We start from the raw sequence: 17,411 nt of genomic DNA on the forward strand, positions 1-17,411 counted from the left end.
TTTCAGAGGCATGATTCAGAAAACAGGTGTTACCCCCAAAAAAAAACTGCCCAAGGGTCCCTGTACCCCACGGCAAGTGTTCCCTGCCCCACGGGGTGTGCATGCCGCACACCCAGCGGCTGCGATGGGAATAGGGGCCACTGACGCCCTTCGGTACCCCCAGCATCTCAGGTTCATGCGTTTGCTTTGGCGTTGGCTACACCACCACCGAGGTATTTCCAGGGAGACGTGTTGCCGCAGCAACTGGGGATGGAAACGCCGCTTCTGTGGGGTGAGTACCACCAAAAACATCTGTCTGTGCCAGGGCGTCGCAGCGCGGGATGGGCACGGAGCGGAGCCAGCCCTGCTGGGAAGGAGCGAAGAGAGGTCAAGGACAAGTTAAAATTGGAAAGAAAACTGAACATGCTGTTTCGTAGGACCTTGCTTGCTCTCATCTGCCAATTTTTTTCCACTGCCCCCCCCCCCCCCCATGGCCAGCGGGGCGGTGTGAGCATCTCCTCTGGCCGGTGGGGGCAAGGGGGTCTGTGGCAGCCAAAATTTCTGGGAAGAGCCACCAACTTGCAGGGGCTCTCGACCACCACAGGTTCCCTTTTCACCCACCGTCATATTTTAAATCTACTTGCCATTGTGTTATTCCTCCCCATCCCCAGATTTGCAGCGTGCTGCACATTTTTGTGCTGAAAATCAGAGCTCCATGCTGGAAGCTGCCAAGCGTGAGTCTGGATTGTGTAATGAGCTTCATCTATTTCCCCTCCCCGCCCCCCCCCAAGAAGTGTTTGGAAAAGCAATGTCTGAGAGCCTGGAAAGACCTGGTAGCTTTTATGCCTACCACAGCTTTGCTTTCCTGGGTGCAGGTAGGCTCAAGCCCCATGCAGAGACTTTCAGACCTCCCCCCCACACACTTTATGCCCCAGCTCCTCCATCCTCTGGCTCCATGTCCCAGCTTGCAGCAAGGATGAACTCACATTTCCAAATGTCTCCCTTAAAAATACCATTTTTTGCATTTTTCTCTCGACAGCCCCAAGCAGAGGTTGAGTCTGTTTAACAGGCAGGGGGAAGGAGCTGCTTTTGCAGCCATGGACGGGGAGTCCTGTGCTAAGCCCACGGCAGCACTTCCAGGGATGCCCTTGGTGGGTCACCAGCCCTCGATGCCCTCGGCACCCGACCCAGCTGGAGCTGAAGGAGATGCCGGATGAGGCCAAGCCCAGTGCTGGGGACTGGGTAATGCTGGCTGGCCCAGGAGAGCATTTGGGCACTCTGGTCCTGGGGCTTTGCAACCCTGAGCGCTAACCCAGGGGCTTTAGTGCCTTATCTGCTGTTGCTACTTCCGTTTTCACCTCCCGTGGGCAGTGGAGCTAGATAGGTTCATTTTCCTTATCTCTAACTAGTTTTGCCCTCTGTGTCCCCACGTTGTCCCGCTCCCACCCCACCTGGTCCCACGTTTGCATGCTGCTGGGGTCAAGCCCAGCTCAGCACCTTCTGTGCCCAGGGCAGACCCGGCTTCGGTGCCCAGGACCTGCTGCAGCCGAGCTCAAGCTGCCAGGGCTCCTCCAGCAGCAACTGCAGTCTTTGCACGTCATCCCCCAGGCAGAGCACCCCCGGGGCCTCCTGCCTGCTCTGCTTGAAAGCAGACGAGAGATGCAAAAGCTGTTCAGAGGAAATGACTGTGAGCGTATCAACAGCATCATACAAGTTTGTGTCTGCAGGAACCCAAAATAAAAATATCCCCAAGGTCACAGCTGCTGTGCAAACATCTGTGCAGCGGGTCGTGGGCACCCCTCTGGGCTGCACCTTCCACAATACACTTCTAAAACCTTCTTTCCACTAATTCTTTTTTTATTTGTATTTTTCATTTAGGCATTACAGTAACATATTTATTATCACAGCAGATTATTGCAAACAGGAAGCAAGCTCTGACCTCACATCAGGACAGCCCAGAACCTGAGCCGCAGCAGAAAGCCTCACAGCCCCGTGAACTCAACATCTCCCGGCAGGCGACCACCCTGTCTGGGCAGGTAATTTAACATTTTAACAGCCCAAGCAGAGCACTCCCCCGCGATAACCACCTGGCAGAGGCGGGGAGGTGTGTTAGCAGCTCACGCGGGTTACCACCGGGCAAAGCATCACCGCAAACAGGGGTGTGCAGGATGCAGCCCCGGCAGGCAGCCGGGCACGCCCGCCAGCTGGCACCGCTCGCACACCCACGTCACTGTTGTGGGGCCAGGTAGCTTAGCAATGCCAGCCCAAACCTATTAAATTCCCTGTTATAAAGTAATTTAAAGAATGGTAAACCCAGGGATGGTGTGGGCACAGGAGAGGTGTGAGCTATGACGGGGGGTTTAGGCTATGATCTTTTTTTCAAACATTTAGACGTCATGGCCAAGAGGGTGCCCGTGCTGGGTGCTGCTGGCAGCCCGGACACGGCAGGAGGAGACCCAGGCCCCATGGGTGCCCCCATGTGGGGGTCCCCCCTTCCCGCATCACCCCAGCCACATCCCCGGGGTCCAGCCCCACTCACCAGCTACAACGTGGCTCCAAGAGATACTAAAATGGGAGATGCATATTCTCTCCCAATGGAAAGTATTTTAGCTAAATCCATGCTATAACCATTTTATTGACTCCAAGTACCAGAGAGAAGGTTAGAAGTGACTCTTTTACAAGTCATTTTGCTGTTAAATTTAGCTGTCCTATTTTCATTATCCCCATGGCTTTGGCAAGGGGGAGCAGCCTTCCCTAAAAGGCCTCGTTTCATACAGTAAGTTATTTGCTTCTCTCCTGGCAGATATCTAAGCTTATAAGGTTTGTCTGCTCCACTCAATAGCAGTATCAGCCTTCAATCTTATATGATTAGCATCAGCATTTCATATTTGCTTTTGGCTCCCCGTCTGACAGCTTTCCACATCGCTCAGGACTGGGGTGTTGGGATGGCGTCACATCACTTGTAATGTGGGATCATCTGATTTTGATTCCCAAGGTTCATGGTACACCCAAAAGATTTGGATAAATGCCTTATCTGCTTTTTCCCCCCATGTTCCCTATTGCCCAGCAAAGATAATCGATTCGTTCCACTCATTTCACAGTTGTCAGGTCTATAAAATATTGAGTCGACAGGCCAACATGATGCCAAATGATGGGTAATTGAAGACGAAAGGTGATGATGTTAAAAGAAACATTCCGGAAAGGAAAGATTTATCCCATCAGGTTAAACTTGTCCATATTTCCAAAAACATTTCTTCCTGCAGAGAGGGACCTTGTCCCAGCCCCAGTGGCCATGGGCAGCCGGCACCTCCTCCGAGGTCACGGGAGGCAGTGGGTGAACCGGGGCTCGTGGGATGGCGCCTGTCCTCGCAGGGAGCGCTGAAGCTGCTGGGCTCTGGGCTTTTTGGGGGAATCTTCCTCTGTTTTCCCCAGAAACAACCCGCCACAGCCCCAGTGCTCCCCAGCAAAGAGCTCACTCCCGTGAGGCCGTGCCCTTGAGGCTGCCCGGTGGGATGCGGTGTGGGTACGGGGTCCCCTGCTCACAGCCTCTGCGCTTTCCCCAGCAATGAGCCAATCCCCCCCAAAGCTTCCCACTGCAACCATGTCGGGTCCCAGATTTCAGTCCGGCGTGTACAAATCCAGCCCCTTCTCAGTGATATTCACTTAGAGCGGTGCCCGCACCACCCTGCCGAGCATCCCTCGCTGTGACCCAGGCTCACCCGCCCGGCCCCGCTCATAGCCGTGCCTTTCAGGAAATGCTGGAAATGCTGAAAATGCTTCGAAATGTGCCCGGCCCGGCCCTGTGCGAGCGCTGGGAACCAGCCAAGCCCCAGCTGGGTGGCCTCACCAGGGGAGGGGGCCAAGCCGGGCACCCAGCTGCCTGCGGGTCAGCTCCAAATTGCTGGGCTGGGGTTTCTGTGCCCCCACCCTCCCCTTTCCCGACCCTTTTCCTGGGGCAGCCTTTGGGGGACAGAGCAGGACATGGGTTAGGGACAAGGATGGGACACCCACCGGCTGAGATGGCTGCTGAGGCAGGAAAGATGATACCCCAACCCCAGTTCCTAAAACCCTCTCCTGGGACCCCCACCATCTCCTCCATCCTGACGTTGCCCCCCGGGATGCCTCGTGGTCCCTGCTCACCCTGAGCCCTGCCCACAGCCCCTTCGTACCCAGGGAGGGCCCCTGCCCGGGCGAGGGTGCATCCCCCGTGGGCGGGCAGCTCTGTCCCGGTGGCACGTAGGCTCAGCAGCAGGGTGGCCCTGCACCCTCCCGCACCCCGTCCCACCCCCGGACCATGTAGGGCACTGGTTGCTCCCAGCCCAGAGCTTATAGGAAGAGGAAACCCCGTCCCCATGCAGAGGAGGAAACCCGACAGCCCAGATGTGCGCAGAGCAACGCCGATAGCGTTTTTATTATTTATTATTTTTTTTTTCCCCTCCTCTCTGCAAACAGAGGAGTTGCACGAGCAGTGGCAGGCACGGCCCAGCCCACGGCACGGCGAGCAGCAGGGCTGGCAGAGGCTGCGGCACAGCCCTGGTGCAGCCATGGGGCAGAAGTGCATGGAGAAGGTGTCCTCCTTCCTCTTCGAGTATGACACCCCCAGGATGGTGCTGGTGAGGAACAAGAAGGTAGGACTGACCTTCCGGCTGATCCAGCTCATCGTCCTGGCATACATCATCGGGTAAGGCTCCCTGGTGCCTGCTTTCCCCCAAATTAATGCTTTGCCACCGGGTTAAAAAGCACTGGAGATGAAGGGGCTCATATATCCCGATGCGGGGGGGTTTATTGCCGATGACATTGAATCCCCCCAGCCGTGGCCACTCCCGTGCTGCCCAGTGTCCCACCATGGGTCTTCCAGACAGCCGCCTGGTCCCCGTGTCCTCCCCAGAAGTGGCGGCATGTGTGGGCTGGAGGCTCATCCCTGCCCAGCCCTGCTCCGCACGCCAGGGCCCCGTCTCCTCGCTAAGCCACATCCAAATCCCACTCGAGATGCTGGACGGTGGCCTGAGAATCTGTTGTTATTTTTATTTTCATTTATGTTAACGAAGAGGCATCTGGGGCCAGCACAGTGATTTGTGAGGCCCAAGCGGCTCGAGACAGGACCGTAAATCTCCTCGTCCACCGCCCCGCTGGGGAGGCAGGGCCAGCCCCACGGCTGGGGCCGGGACGGAGCCTCGCTCCAAATCCCTGGTTTGCTTTGCTTGTAGGAGACAGCCCTGAGAGCAGCCGCCGTGCAAGAGCAACTGCTTTAAAAAGGCAGCGAGTGGAGCAGGCGGGCTCAGAGCCATGCGAGGATGCGTGTCCTTGGGTGCCCTGGGACTGCTGCTCCTGCCACAGTGATTCGGTCCCTGTCCTCTCGGTGTGGGACGATGTGCTGTGCTATGGGATGCAATGGTTGATAAAAATCTTTGCTGTGCCCCCATGGCTGCTGTGGGCTCAGCCTTTGAGAGAGAGACGGGCATGCCTTCCATTGGAAGGGCTCCACAGCAGGAGGTCTGCAGGGTGAGGGGGTGTCTGGCCATGAATTGGAAAACAATGGGTATTTTTTAGGGTGCAGGGTGCCTACCGCAGCCCAAACGAGAGGCAGTAGCTCCCAGGGCTCAGTGCAAGCAAGTAGCTGTGGGGAGCAGCGGTGCCCATCCTGGCTTTTAGCACAGATCCCCTGGAAAGGGGGAAGAGCTTCCCAGGGGGTCAATCGTGGGACCCCGCATCGCTCCCACCCCGCTCACCAGCACTTCGGCTCACAAGGGTAATCCTCATCCCAAACTGCTTCCGAGCCAAGGTCTCAAGGATGCTCCGTTGCAAAGGGTTTTTCACTGGCCCAGACTGGTGTTACTGGGAGCAGCGCTGGCTGTCCTAAGGGCTGAGCCCATGAAACCCCCGGGCTCCAGCAAACGCAGCCGGGGGCAGCCGCCCCTGCGGATGGGGAACTGGCAGAGGCGGTTGCTCAGAGTGGGGCTTCCTAAGGAAACGCGGCTTAAGCAACCCAGCTAAAACGGGACAGGCAGCCAGGAGGGAGCAGAAAGAGAACCAGCTTGGGGGGGACAGCAGAGGGGAGGAGGCTGGCATGAAGTTGCTGTAATTCCTGCATTTTTGCTGTCTCAGTGTGGTCAGGCTCCATTAGCAAGGCACTGCCTGTGAGTGCGGCTGCCCGTAGCCCCACCGGCCATCGGCATCCCTTCACTGCCTGCAGCACTGCCTCCGGTTCCCTGCCTGCACTGAGCCACGATGCTTGAGATTTTCTCTTCTTTGAAAGCAAGTTTGGAAGGCAGATATTTATTTATTTACAATTACCCCAGCTTTGGTCCCCCTTGGCAGCAGGCGTGGGACGCTTGTGGGGATGCGTGCGATGCGTGGGTGCTCTGGAGGGATGTGTGGTAGTGCCATCAGTGCAGAGGAGGGACGTGGGGCTGACCCTGACGAGATACCCAGCGTTACCTTTGGGGAGCAGCTCTTCTTTCTGCTGATGTGCTGCGATAAGGCGGTATCGCTGCTGGCCAGGCAATGCCAGGCGCTCCCCAGCTCGGCATCGCTTTCTGGCTTTCATTTCCTGAAAATCTCGCATGCAAGGAGGCTGCGGGCTGAGCTGCAGGATGGGGCTGGCGAGGGAAGAGGGCTTGGTGACTGCCACATCGGGGAGTAATAGCAGGGGACTTTTACCACCTGGGCAGGGCTCAATGCGGCATTTACAGCATGAAGGGGAAATGACGCCTTGCTTGCCGTGACCGTGGCTCAGCGGCAGGGTGAGGCCGCATTCTGCCCTGCCATGGGGAGGCTGTATTGCAGTGGGGTGCCCAGCCCTGTGTGCCTGCAGTCACCTCCTCCAGGGAGGGACAGGGTGGCAGCGGCAGAGGCTGCCCTGGAGGCAGATTTAGGGAAACGCTCTGCCATGGTGCCACCCAGCTCACAGCCTCCTGCAGCCCCGAGGGCAGTGGGGAAGATGCCCACTGTAACCAGTATAACCCAGCATGGTCATCTGCCTCGGAGGAGGAGGTTGGAGCTGGGGGTCCCAGCTGAGGTGGCAGCAGTGCTGAATTTGTGCTCCCATCCCCAGGTGTTGGGACAGATGCCATGCCTGAGGTTCCCTCGCCCCCTGTCCCAGGATGCCAACAGGGCTGCAAGACAAAAAGCACCGTCCCCAAGAGGTCCCCGTAAGGTCCAGCACCCGTAGGGCAGACCTCTGGGCAGCACTTGGGGTTCCCCATTTTCCCCCATGCCCACCAGTCAGGTGCCTGAGGATGGGCTGACATGCCGGGCTGGCATCACGGGCCGTCCCATGGGCAACCCGCTGCCTCTGTTGCAGCCAGCGGGACCGGTACCCGCGGCGGCGGGGACAAAAACCAGATCACTCCTTTTTTAGTGCCAGGAGTGCTCCGCGCTGCCGGGAGCACTACCCGAAATGGTTGCTCACCCATGTTTATAGTCTCCCTGAGCCAGAGTTAATCCAGCGGCAGCTTGTTTATGCCATAGGTTAAATAGTGTCAGGAGCCGGACCTAATGGCTACACGATGGGCTGGGAAATGCATGGAGAGCCCCGTGTTGGCCACAGCAGTGTCCCCAACCCTGCTGCTGCAGCCCTCTTGCAGCCAGGGCCATGGCTCCATGGTTCCCTTTGCTGTATGGGGAACGGTGGCCCTGGACGTGAGCCATGTCCAGACTGACTCCTGTCTTAGCCCTGGAGGCACTGATTTTTGGAGAGTGCCTATGAAGTGGATCAGGAGGGTGCAGGTGGGTCGCCAAGCCCAGCAAGCTGCAAACTCTCCATAGGCTTTAATCCCAAATGGCCGATGGCCACCCTGCTCCACCTGCCTTCACATAGCCTCAACCACAAAATGTGTCCCAGTCCCCAAAATAAATCATCCCACTGTGCAAGTCAGGTCCCGCAGCTACTGCATGCCTGGGGCAACGGGTGAGAGAGCTCAGCAACATGTCCTTCATCCAGCTGGAGGAAATTTGGCAAATAAACAGCCAGGCGAGACTTGGTAGAAGAAGCCCCAGTCCATAGCGATGTGCTGGGACTTGGGGCTCCTGTGGATGAGTGCCAGTGGCCATGCTCATCCCACCACCTTTCCCCATCCAGGTGGGTCTTCCTCTATGAGAAGGGCTACCAGTCTCAGGACAGCATCGTCAGCTCAGTCTCGGTGAAGATGAAAGGCCTTACGCTGACCAACGAGAGCGTCATGGGCCCTCACATCTGGGACGTGGTGGATTACGTTTTCCCACCCCAGGTAAGAAGGCAGGGTGGGTGGGTGGGTTTGGGGGTGTTGCTTTTGTCTCGACCGCTGCTTTTACCCATGCGCTGGGGTGCAGAGGGGTTCCTCAGCGTAGGCTTTCCATGGGGCTAACTATGACATGGTGTCCCTGTGGTGGAAAGGAGGTTGCTCCTGCCACAAACCTCTGCCCACATATCACCCCTGGGGAGCATTCGGTGCTTGGGACCCGCTGTGGTTGATGGGGCATGTTTGAGGCTGCCTCCAAAAGGCTCAAGGCTGCTCCGGTGCCTCCAGACGAGCATCTCGGGCAGCAAGGGGGGTCCTCTACTGTCGCTGGGGCTGGTGGCATTGCAGGTCCCCAGGGCCACCACCAGCTTCCCAAGCTGTGGCAACAGAGGGCAGAGGACCCAAAGTTAGGGAGAAAGGTGCCACCTGCCTGGACATGCCCCGGTGGTTTGGGTGCCCCTACCCCTTGCCCCAGGGAGAGGCTCCTTGCAGAGACTCCATCAGAAAACGCTGTGCCAGCTGTGAGCTCGTTGGCTGTGTCTCCTCAGGGGGATAGCTCGTTCGTGGTGATGACCAACTTCATTGTCACCCCTGGACAGAAACAAGGAACCTGCCCAGAGGTAAACGCGCTGGCTTCCTTCAGCGGTCTCAGCTTCTGTAATTTAGGGGGGTTGTGTGGTGGCACTGGGGAAGGGGTTTTCCTGACCTTGAGAGGTTTGGTGAAAGCCTGAGCCTGGCCCCATGTTATTGTTCCTGACTTGCAAGTACTATGTGAAGGTTTTTATTCTGCTGAAAAACAGCCAGCATCCATTTAAGTTTTCTTCCCTTTGAGATGATCAAGCGGAGCAGGCTCGAGGCTTGAATAAAAGCATCTGCCTGGAGTTAAAAAAATAAATCCCCCCTTTTTCCTGCTTAATCTGGACATCCTTGGCTGGGAAGAGGTACGGATGAGGCTCTGGCTGCAGCCGAGTGGCATTTCCCCTGGGGAAAACGCTGTGTGGTGAGGCAGGAGGGACAGGGGACCGAAACCGTGGGGTATGATGCTGAGAGGCGGCTGCCTGCTTTCTCCAAACAGCTGCCGGACGCCGGGCTCTGCTTGCGGGACAGCGACTGCAGCAAAGGGAAATACAGCCGCCAGGGACAAGGTACGGCGCGGGGCCCTGAGGCTCTGGCACCGGCGTTTCTGGTGAGACACGGCGAAGCCGCAGGGCTGGGGTGTCTGGCTGGGGGACCTCCTTTGGAGCACCAGTTGACGGGGTTTGGGAAAAGCATCCGGCAGCGCGGGTGAGGGTCCCACCTGGGCTAGTCCTGCTTTTCTCTTCTGAAAGAGATCTGAGCTGTAAAAAGCTCTCCCAACAAAAGGTTAATCAACACTAAAACATTTCCCCCAAACTGCTATCTTTCTAACAGCTAGGCATTTTCTGAGGTGTATTTTAGCAAGAAAAATGCCCAGTTGCTTCCCTGTACAATAGTGCAAGACAAACCACTGCCCTGAGCTGAGAGGCCACAATTAATTGCCCTTTTCATAAAGGGGCACCAAAGCCCTGATTATTTTGTGCCTTGGATGTCTGCGGCAGGGCTGAAGCTCCAACCAGATCCTATCCATCCCAGTGGGAAGCTGGGATTTCCCAGTATACAGGGGTGTGAGCAGCCATCTCTCTTCCCCACAGGGCTCATGACGGGCAAGTGTGTGCATTTCAACAGCTCTGTGAAGACCTGCGAGATCTTTGGCTGGTGCCCCGTTGAAGTTGATGACCATATTCCCAAGTAAGCAATGATGTCAGTGCCCCCTTTTCCATCCCAGTCCCACCCCAGCTGCACCAGCAGCACTCGGTGTAGGGCAGGGCAAGCCGGGGCTCTGCAGGTTGCTGCCAGGACAGCCTGGGTCGATGCAGACTCCATGGCTGTACATGCTGCCTGGTGTCCCCAGGGGGTGTGTGCCTCTCCTGGCATGGTTTGCTCCCCACCTCGCTGGTGGCTCACCCCATCTCTGCTGGATGTTCTGTGCATGGACCAGCAGCTCCCGTCTATCCTGTTTGCCTTCAGAGCAAAGTTGTGCTCTGCCCATGAGATGTTCTCCACCTCCAGCCTCCATGGGCCACTGTGAAGCACCTCCTGGTAGATGCAAAGTCCTGTTCCTCCTTGCCTGCACTCCTCACAGGGGGTCCGCAGGGACAGCCGTGGGTCTGCCAAGGAGCCCAGGGAAGCACCCAGGGCCCTTGAGCTCGCTTCCAGCCACTTCACTGTGCTTTTGGGGTTTCTTAACTGAAATCCCAGCACCTAACTCCATCTCTGTTCCCTAACAAGCACTTTCCTCCTTCCTTGGGGCTTTTCTGAACCATGGTGGGATCTTTCACTTAGAAAGGGTAGGGATGAGATCACCAGTTTTGCTGGGTCCTGCTTGTCCCAGTTTGGATGAATCTCCACCAAATGGGGCTTTCTCTAGAGGCTGGAGAGCTGAGCGGTGGGCACATGCCAACACTTGTGTTTTTCAGCCCTGCCCTGTTGTCAGAAGCAGAGAAGTTCACCCTGTTCATCAAGAACAGCATCACCTTCCCCAGGTTCAAGGTGTCCAGGTAAGAGGTTTGGGGGAACAGCTTCTGCTCAGTTCACCCAGCTGCGTCCCTAAGGGGAATCCATGGGTGTAGCTGGATGCTTGATACAGAAGACGCTGTCCCTCACCAGCAAGCCCAGGTCTACTCTAACTGCCGCACCGATCACCAGATTAGCTGATAGGAACTGAGACATTTCCCTCCCAAATCCGTCCCACCTCAGCTGGTAGCTGTGGTTACAGCAAAGGAGGTTTCTGGAATTAATGTCCCCTGAGTTACCCTGATATGATGCACATTAAAATACAGTTTCTCTGATTCTTCATTTTTCTTCTCCCTTTTCCTCCCCGAAGATAACAGTAAAATACTAAATGCCTCAGTGGGGTGTGAGCAGCCAGGATGAGCTTGCTGCCCAAAAACGAGCAGAGGCCCCTTACTGTCGTGGTTCCCACCTGCTTCTGGAGCGGGCTGTAGGGTCAGCCCCTTCCAGGCAGCGCTGGAAACGGTGCTGCCAGCTGAAGGCACACACATAAGAGGATCTGTGATGACACTGATTATATATCTGATTTGGAACAAATTAACGGAAGCTATTTGTGCTGAAGATGGCGGATTCCTCTCTCTAAGCCGATCACGTCCCTGCGCTGCAGCCAAGGTTAAATGCCCTGGCAGCCAGCACGTTTGACAAAGTCTCGAGCTGGCCTCGAGCTGCACCCCGGGAGGTGGCTGGGAGAGGGGATCCCCACCAGCAGTGAGGAGAGTCAGCAAGCTGAGTGAGGGCAGGCAGGAGGGGGGACGCGATGAGGGACAGCAGGTCCTGGGAGGTGAAGGCGGCCGGGCTGGCTGCCATGGCAGGCGCTGAGCTGGAGCCGGCTGGTGTCATGGGGAAACTTCCTGCCTTTGATCACTGCTGCTAATTAACTGCTGAGCATAAATGATGGGACAGCGTTGAGCCAGGCACAAGGCTTACAAAACCCTCTGGGTCAGGGAGGCCTCACAGAAAGACTATTTTTAGGCAAAAGAGCAGGGTAGGGTGGAAGGCAAGACATTGTCCTTCCCTTTTCACCCTTTTTGGAGGAGACGGCAAAATCCAGCTAAATGTAAAAGCTGTGGGATATGCTATCCATCAGCTGTCCCAGATGAAAACTGTTGGTGCGTGGAGCATTGCCTGGCAGAACCCATGGATGAGCTGATGTGCAAATGGGATAGGCAGCTGGGAGGGATGGTGGAGGCCACGGGAGGGTTTGCAAAGCTGAGGAACGAGAGAGGGGGTTGCTAGAAGAGGTGAGGACAGGCAGACGTGCACTGAAGAAATGGGTTTGGGCAGCAGGCAAAGCAGCAACCCCAAAGCAGAGGTGGAGACCATTTGCAGCAGAGAAAACAGCAGAGAGGCTGCTTCTGCAACAGGAGGTTCAGGGGACAAGAGTCGCTGATGGGGTGGGAGAAACCAGGCAGGGCTGGAGGAAAGGGCCCACTCTCCATGTGCGGGGTCTGCTGAGCACGTGGGGGGGGAGGACGAAGCCCTGAGCTTTGAAGTTAACTGACTTTGAGCAATGGGTTGGACCAGGGACTTCCAGAGGTCCTTTGCCACCCAAATTATTGGGTTATTCAGACTCTTTCTCGCTCTCTTTTCCTTCACAGGCGCAACTTGGTTGAGAGCATTACCAAACAGTACCTGAAGAAATGCACCTATCACAAAGTCACCGATTCCTTATGCCCCGTGTTTGACCTGGGATACATAGTGAAGGAATCGGGTCAGAATTTTACCTTCCTGGCTGTTAAGGTACTTCAATTTCAAATAATGTTTCTTGCTGACACGGGGAGGGGCACACCAAGAGAGCAATCATCCCCGAGCTGTTGAGGTGTGAGGGATCTGTTTTCTCAAGGACTTGCGAGGCAGTGTCAGAATTAGCTCTTAAAGATTATGAATCTCCTTGGGCATGACCTAATATTTAAGCCTTTCTTGGAAAGTCCCCTGTAAGACTGACAAGATTTGACCTACTGGCAATAAATCCAGGGTTCAGTTTGTTTTAATTTGTGCAATAAACTACTAGAGTTTGTGGCCAAATCCCAGCCAACTGAGCTCGGGAGCCTCGGCTGGGTGGTCAAATACTGGTCATCGCATAATGCAAACTGCAGCCTCTCCCCAGGCTCAGAAATGCAGCTTTGCCCAACGCTTCTCAGGGTGGTATGCAAGAGTATCTGCTATTTCTGCACTGCAGAGCCTTAAGCTAACTTTGCCAGGCATTGAATAAAATCAGAGGCTTGCATATATTAAAGGTGCAAAAAGATGAGCTTCTGGGGCACAGCTAGTTACAACCTGGACCGAGCTCAGGAGGGACTGCTTCATTTCCTAGCAGAAAACCTCTTAGAGGAGGTTTTCTTCTGATTTTAATGGGTTCATTTCACTCTCCTCTATGACCTTGTTAAATTGCCTTTCATTTTCCCTGTGACGTTAACGGTTTGATGGCAGGGTTAAGCCACAGGGCAGGCAAATCTTACGGGTGAAATCAGGCAAGAAAAGGCTGTGCCACTAGGACCATGGGGGATCTGCAGTGGGCACTGTTTCTCATGACCATGCCTTGGGCACGGGATGCTGACCAGGAACAAGAGGGCATGAATTTAGTTGTGTATCCAGCATTTAGGGCAGAAGCAAGCGCCTCCACATAGGGTGATTAGGGCACGAAGCTGAGGCTGCCCAGGAGGTCTGAGACAGTAGTGGGGTCCGTGTACCCTGGCGAGCCAGGGCACCTTTTAGCATCGAGAAAGACCACATATGAGGAGAGAAGGAGTTTCTCCATGCAAGCTAGGTCCAAGGAGGTTGGGCCAAGTGGGGCAACCTCATGACTCCTCTCTCGGCTGCAGGGTGGAGTGGTGGGCATCACCATAGACTGGAACTGTGACCTTGACTGGCCCGTCCGGTACTGCAAACCCATTTACCAGTTCCACGGCCTTTACAATGATGACAGTAATGTTTCACCGGGCTTCAACTTCAGGTAAGGAGACCCCTGTTAACTCTCCAGGAAGAATTCAGAGGTGACATCTTTCAGGATCCCACAGCACTCAAGGGATGGTGGAAGATCAGGGACCATTCTCCAAAATACTCACTACCTTTGCAGTTCCAGACAGCAGTGCTCTCTTTAAAATGGCATGAGAAAAGTGATAGCCCATCCCTTGGCCTCAAAATTACCCCGTTGCCTTTTCCTGTACATGTCCTCACCCCTGCAGACTCTCCTGCTCAGCTGAGCTCTTAGGAAGCCCCTTGAGAGAGACTGGAGATGGTGCAAGGTCATCTCACATGTTCCCACACTTTGAAGCATTCAGCCACAGGATGACATTTAGGCATGAGCTGCTGCTCTGACTGCTGCTCTGTGAAGCTGCCACTAGTGCTGCGCTAATATCCGCTGTCACGTAGCACCTGGGGTCACCAAGTATCAGCACAAGCAGGAGCTTTAGCTCCAACCTGCAGGCAGGGAAACTGAGACACAGAGGGGAGAGGTGCCAACAGCCCAGCTCCTTCTGGGGGATTAAGGAGAGGGTCAGGACCAGGTTCGTGACGGTGCATCCCCAGACCCCTGTCCTGCTCCCACCAAGATCCCGATGCCATTGGGTTGCAGGGGACTGTTGGACACCCTGGCAGGCCATTAATGCTCACCATCCAATTGGACAGATACGCCAAATACTACAAAGAAAACGGGACAGACAAGAGGACGCTGTACAAGGTGTTTGGGATCCGGTTCGACATTTTGGTGAATGGCAAGGTAAGGGTGGCCAGGCACTGGGTTCGCCCCCAGCTCCCCAGGATGGCAGTGCCATGTCCTCAGGCAGGTACCAGCTCTGTAACACAGCACCAGGGTCTCGTGGGGCCAGGAAAACCAATGCAAGTGGTTTCCTTGGGTCAGTGGTTTTGTCCCAAAAAACGTCACGATGGGTTGGGAGGGAACTGTGGAAAGTCAAAACCTTTCACTAATATTTCCAAAAGCTGAACATCTGCATTTTTCTATTTTGTCTTTTTCTTCCCACTGGGAGAGAAGACTTTCCTTGTTGTGTTCCCACTGGGAATATTTAAAGGGTATACTTTCTTTTTTTTTTTTTAATTAAAAATACAGGAAGCAAAGTAATTTCAATTTGTGTCAGCCTAAAACAAACCTACCATATTTTTCTTTTTGACCAATGAGCTTCAAACCAGCTCTTACCCAGCTCCTGTTTCGCTCTGTGCTGTGGTTGTGGTTTGGGTCGCTGCAAGGCTCTTAGCTGAGCTCCACCTATAGCTATGGCACCTTTTTTTGTTTTTCCTGGGGTGGTTGTAACATATCACTTGTTTTCTCTGATTTTATTCAGGCAGGCAAATTTGACATCATCCCAACCATGACCACAATCGGCTCCGGGATTGGTATTTTTGGAGTGGTAAGTTCAGATATTTCCGGCCTCCATATGGAGACTCAAATTATTCTCCTTGCCTGTGACATCCCTGGGGAAGTGTCCCTGAGCAGCAGTGACATACTGGTTCCCACTCAGAGGGGATGGGCAAAAGGAGGAAAGAAGGTGCTCTTCTGCCTCACTGGCTCAGGAAAATAGATTCCTGCTGCCCACCGGCTGATGTGAATTCTTCTAGCAGGAGCCACTGCCCTGCTGAGTGAGGGGAAGCAGGCTTTCGTGTCAGGGCCATGTCTTGGTATCTTGATAGTTTCAAGTTAGAGCCGGTACTGAGGGGATTTTGGAGGTGATGGGCAGTATTTCATGCACGACAGAAAACCAATATCCTATTTGGTTACGGTCATTAAAGACTTTGGCGTGACCCAAAGGGTGTTGTGCTCTGCATATATCTAAAGTGGAAGCACTCAACTTCTGTTGACTTAAATTGCCCAGTATTGAACCCAGCACACTTCACTTCTGTCCTAAATGGACATTCAGGGGCTGTACGGTCTTTATCAGCTGCCACATTGTGGGTTGAAGCAGAAGGGACCCTAATTTGCGGGGCAAACTGGAACAAGCTGGAAGTACAAGGTGGCACAGGTGAGCTGGGAGGGCAGCCCCAACCCTAACTGCACTTTGATTTAAGGCCTCTGTCCTCTGCGACCTGCTCCTGCTGCATTTTCTCCAAGGACGGGACTATTACAAGCAGAAGAAATTCAAATATGCGGAACCGGAACCTGTGAGTAATAGCGTGTCCCTCCCCTGCAGAGGCTCTTGCGGGTGCAAGTGTGGATGTGTGCATGGGTGACGAAGCTGTAACAGAAACAACATTTATACAATATATTGAGGAGCAACCAGGCGCCTTCCTGAGCTAGTGGGAAACCTGAGCCCTTGGGACTGTCAGAGATTGGGATCCATGAATCTCCTCTCCAAAATTATAGAGATCTTCTGTGTGACTCACTATTAAGAGCTTTATTCCCTCCCTTTATCCCCAGATATTCCAGTATCTGTTAACACTTGCATTGCTTTAAGGGAAGCACAGATGGACCAGTGCTTTAACAAACTGGAAAATGTCCCCTTTTCTGCTTTCTGAGAACATCTCCATGACCATGGCATGTTTTGTGGCCTTTCATGGGACATGAAAACAGCTCCCCTCAAATTCATTTGAAATTATGCTTATACATTGGGGATTAGAAGTTGCTGTTCAACCGCATTTTTCCCTGGCATTAGAAAGGGGCAGGTCTGTAAAAGAATCATCATTTTGTCTCATTTAATCCCCAGTCGAAGTTGCATAAGAAGGAAAAGGAGCTGGACAACACACAGTGAGAGGTGAGTGGTGTTACCCCAGCCCCGCTAGCATACGGCTATGGTGGGGCGAGGGCTATGGGTCTCAGGGCTATCCCAAGGCCCCTGGGAAGGCAGCAGGGCTCCACAGAGGCATGGAGGAGGTCTGAGCTGTGGGCTGTAATATCTAACCTGGGGTCAGCGTTTCCCAGGGCAGGCATGTGCGCAGGGCTGCACTTGGTGCAGGATGTGGGACTGACATCGCATCTTTGATGGCAGCATTGCTCAAAGAGGGGCAGTGGGGGGCAAGACACCAGAAATCACTGTGCACCTCTCTCTCTTGGCAGAATCCACACTGACCAACAAACCTGCACCCTCTTCCTCCTCCTCCTCCTCTCCTAAAACACGGTTGTCATCCCCTGTCACCAGCCTGCACCAGCCCCAAGGCCAGCAGAAGCAGCGTCCGACACCAGCTCATGGGAACGTGGGCACCCTGCAGCCAGGGCAGGGTCCGGCCAGCTGGGCGCTCCGCCTCCGGTGGGACACGCTGCGATGCTGCGGGTGGGTTAAACTCGTGTTGGGCATCAGGGAGCCACTAAGGCACACTTGGGGCCCTCCACCAGCCCTGCTGCAGGGCACCGGGGTCTGCCACCTTTGCAGGCACTTCCTAAGGGCTCCTGCTGTGCCCTGCCTGGTGTGCCGGGGCCATGCCAGGGCACCCTGCACCCTGAAGCCCCTGGGGAGGGCATCGCTGCCTCTCCTTCCCCAGTGGCCCCCTTGGACAGCTCCAAAGCGAGGAGAGGGGGAGGGAAGGAGAGCTAGCAAGAACCATGCCCAGTCCCTCAGCATGGGAGAAAAATGGTTATTTTGTAAGGATGTATTTTATTAAAAAAAATAAACGTTTAGTTTTTCTACTACATCCCTTTGCGGTGCCCATGCTTGCCCCTGGGCACAGGTTACGCAGAGC

The 17,411-nt window shown here is 54.9% G+C and overlaps 1 protein-coding gene across 1 annotated transcript; it reads left to right on the top strand.

Moving 5' to 3' along the window:
* The first annotated feature begins 1,935 nt into the window (after positions 1-1,935).
* P2RX1 (purinergic receptor P2X 1) lies at positions 1,936-17,013 on the top strand. Its single transcript, XM_072882057.1, has 14 exons — positions 1,936-2,015; positions 4,432-4,660; positions 8,060-8,207; positions 8,747-8,818; positions 9,274-9,343; positions 9,869-9,965; positions 10,694-10,774; positions 12,386-12,527; positions 13,610-13,740; positions 14,415-14,505; positions 15,086-15,151; positions 15,807-15,899; positions 16,442-16,489; positions 16,792-17,013. Exons 2-13 carry the CDS (start codon positions 4,524-4,526, stop codon positions 16,484-16,486), a joined length of 1,173 nt encoding a protein of 390 aa, XP_072738158.1. The 5' UTR covers positions 1,936-2,015; positions 4,432-4,523; the 3' UTR covers positions 16,487-16,489; positions 16,792-17,013.
* The last annotated feature ends 398 nt before the right edge of the window (positions 17,014-17,411 follow it).

Source organism: Ciconia boyciana, chromosome 17, assembly GCF_034638445.1.
Source record: "Ciconia boyciana chromosome 17, ASM3463844v1, whole genome shotgun sequence".
NCBI lineage: Eukaryota > Metazoa > Chordata > Aves > Ciconiiformes > Ciconiidae > Ciconia > Ciconia boyciana.

What these genes read in the sequence shown, in the direction of transcription:
- P2RX1 (XM_072882057.1), top strand. Translation starts at nt 4,524, where the DNA reads ATGGGGCAGAAGTGCATGGAGAAGGTGTCCTCCTTCCTCTTCGAGTAT. An exon ending in ATACAGCCGCCAGGGACAAG is followed by an intron (nt 9,344 to 9,868) that starts GTACGGCGCGGG and finishes TCTTCCCCACAG; the next exon opens with GGCTCATGACGGGCAAGTGT. An exon ending in GGATTGGTATTTTTGGAGTG is followed by an intron (nt 15,152 to 15,806) that starts GTAAGTTCAGAT and finishes CTTTGATTTAAG; the next exon opens with GCCTCTGTCCTCTGCGACCT.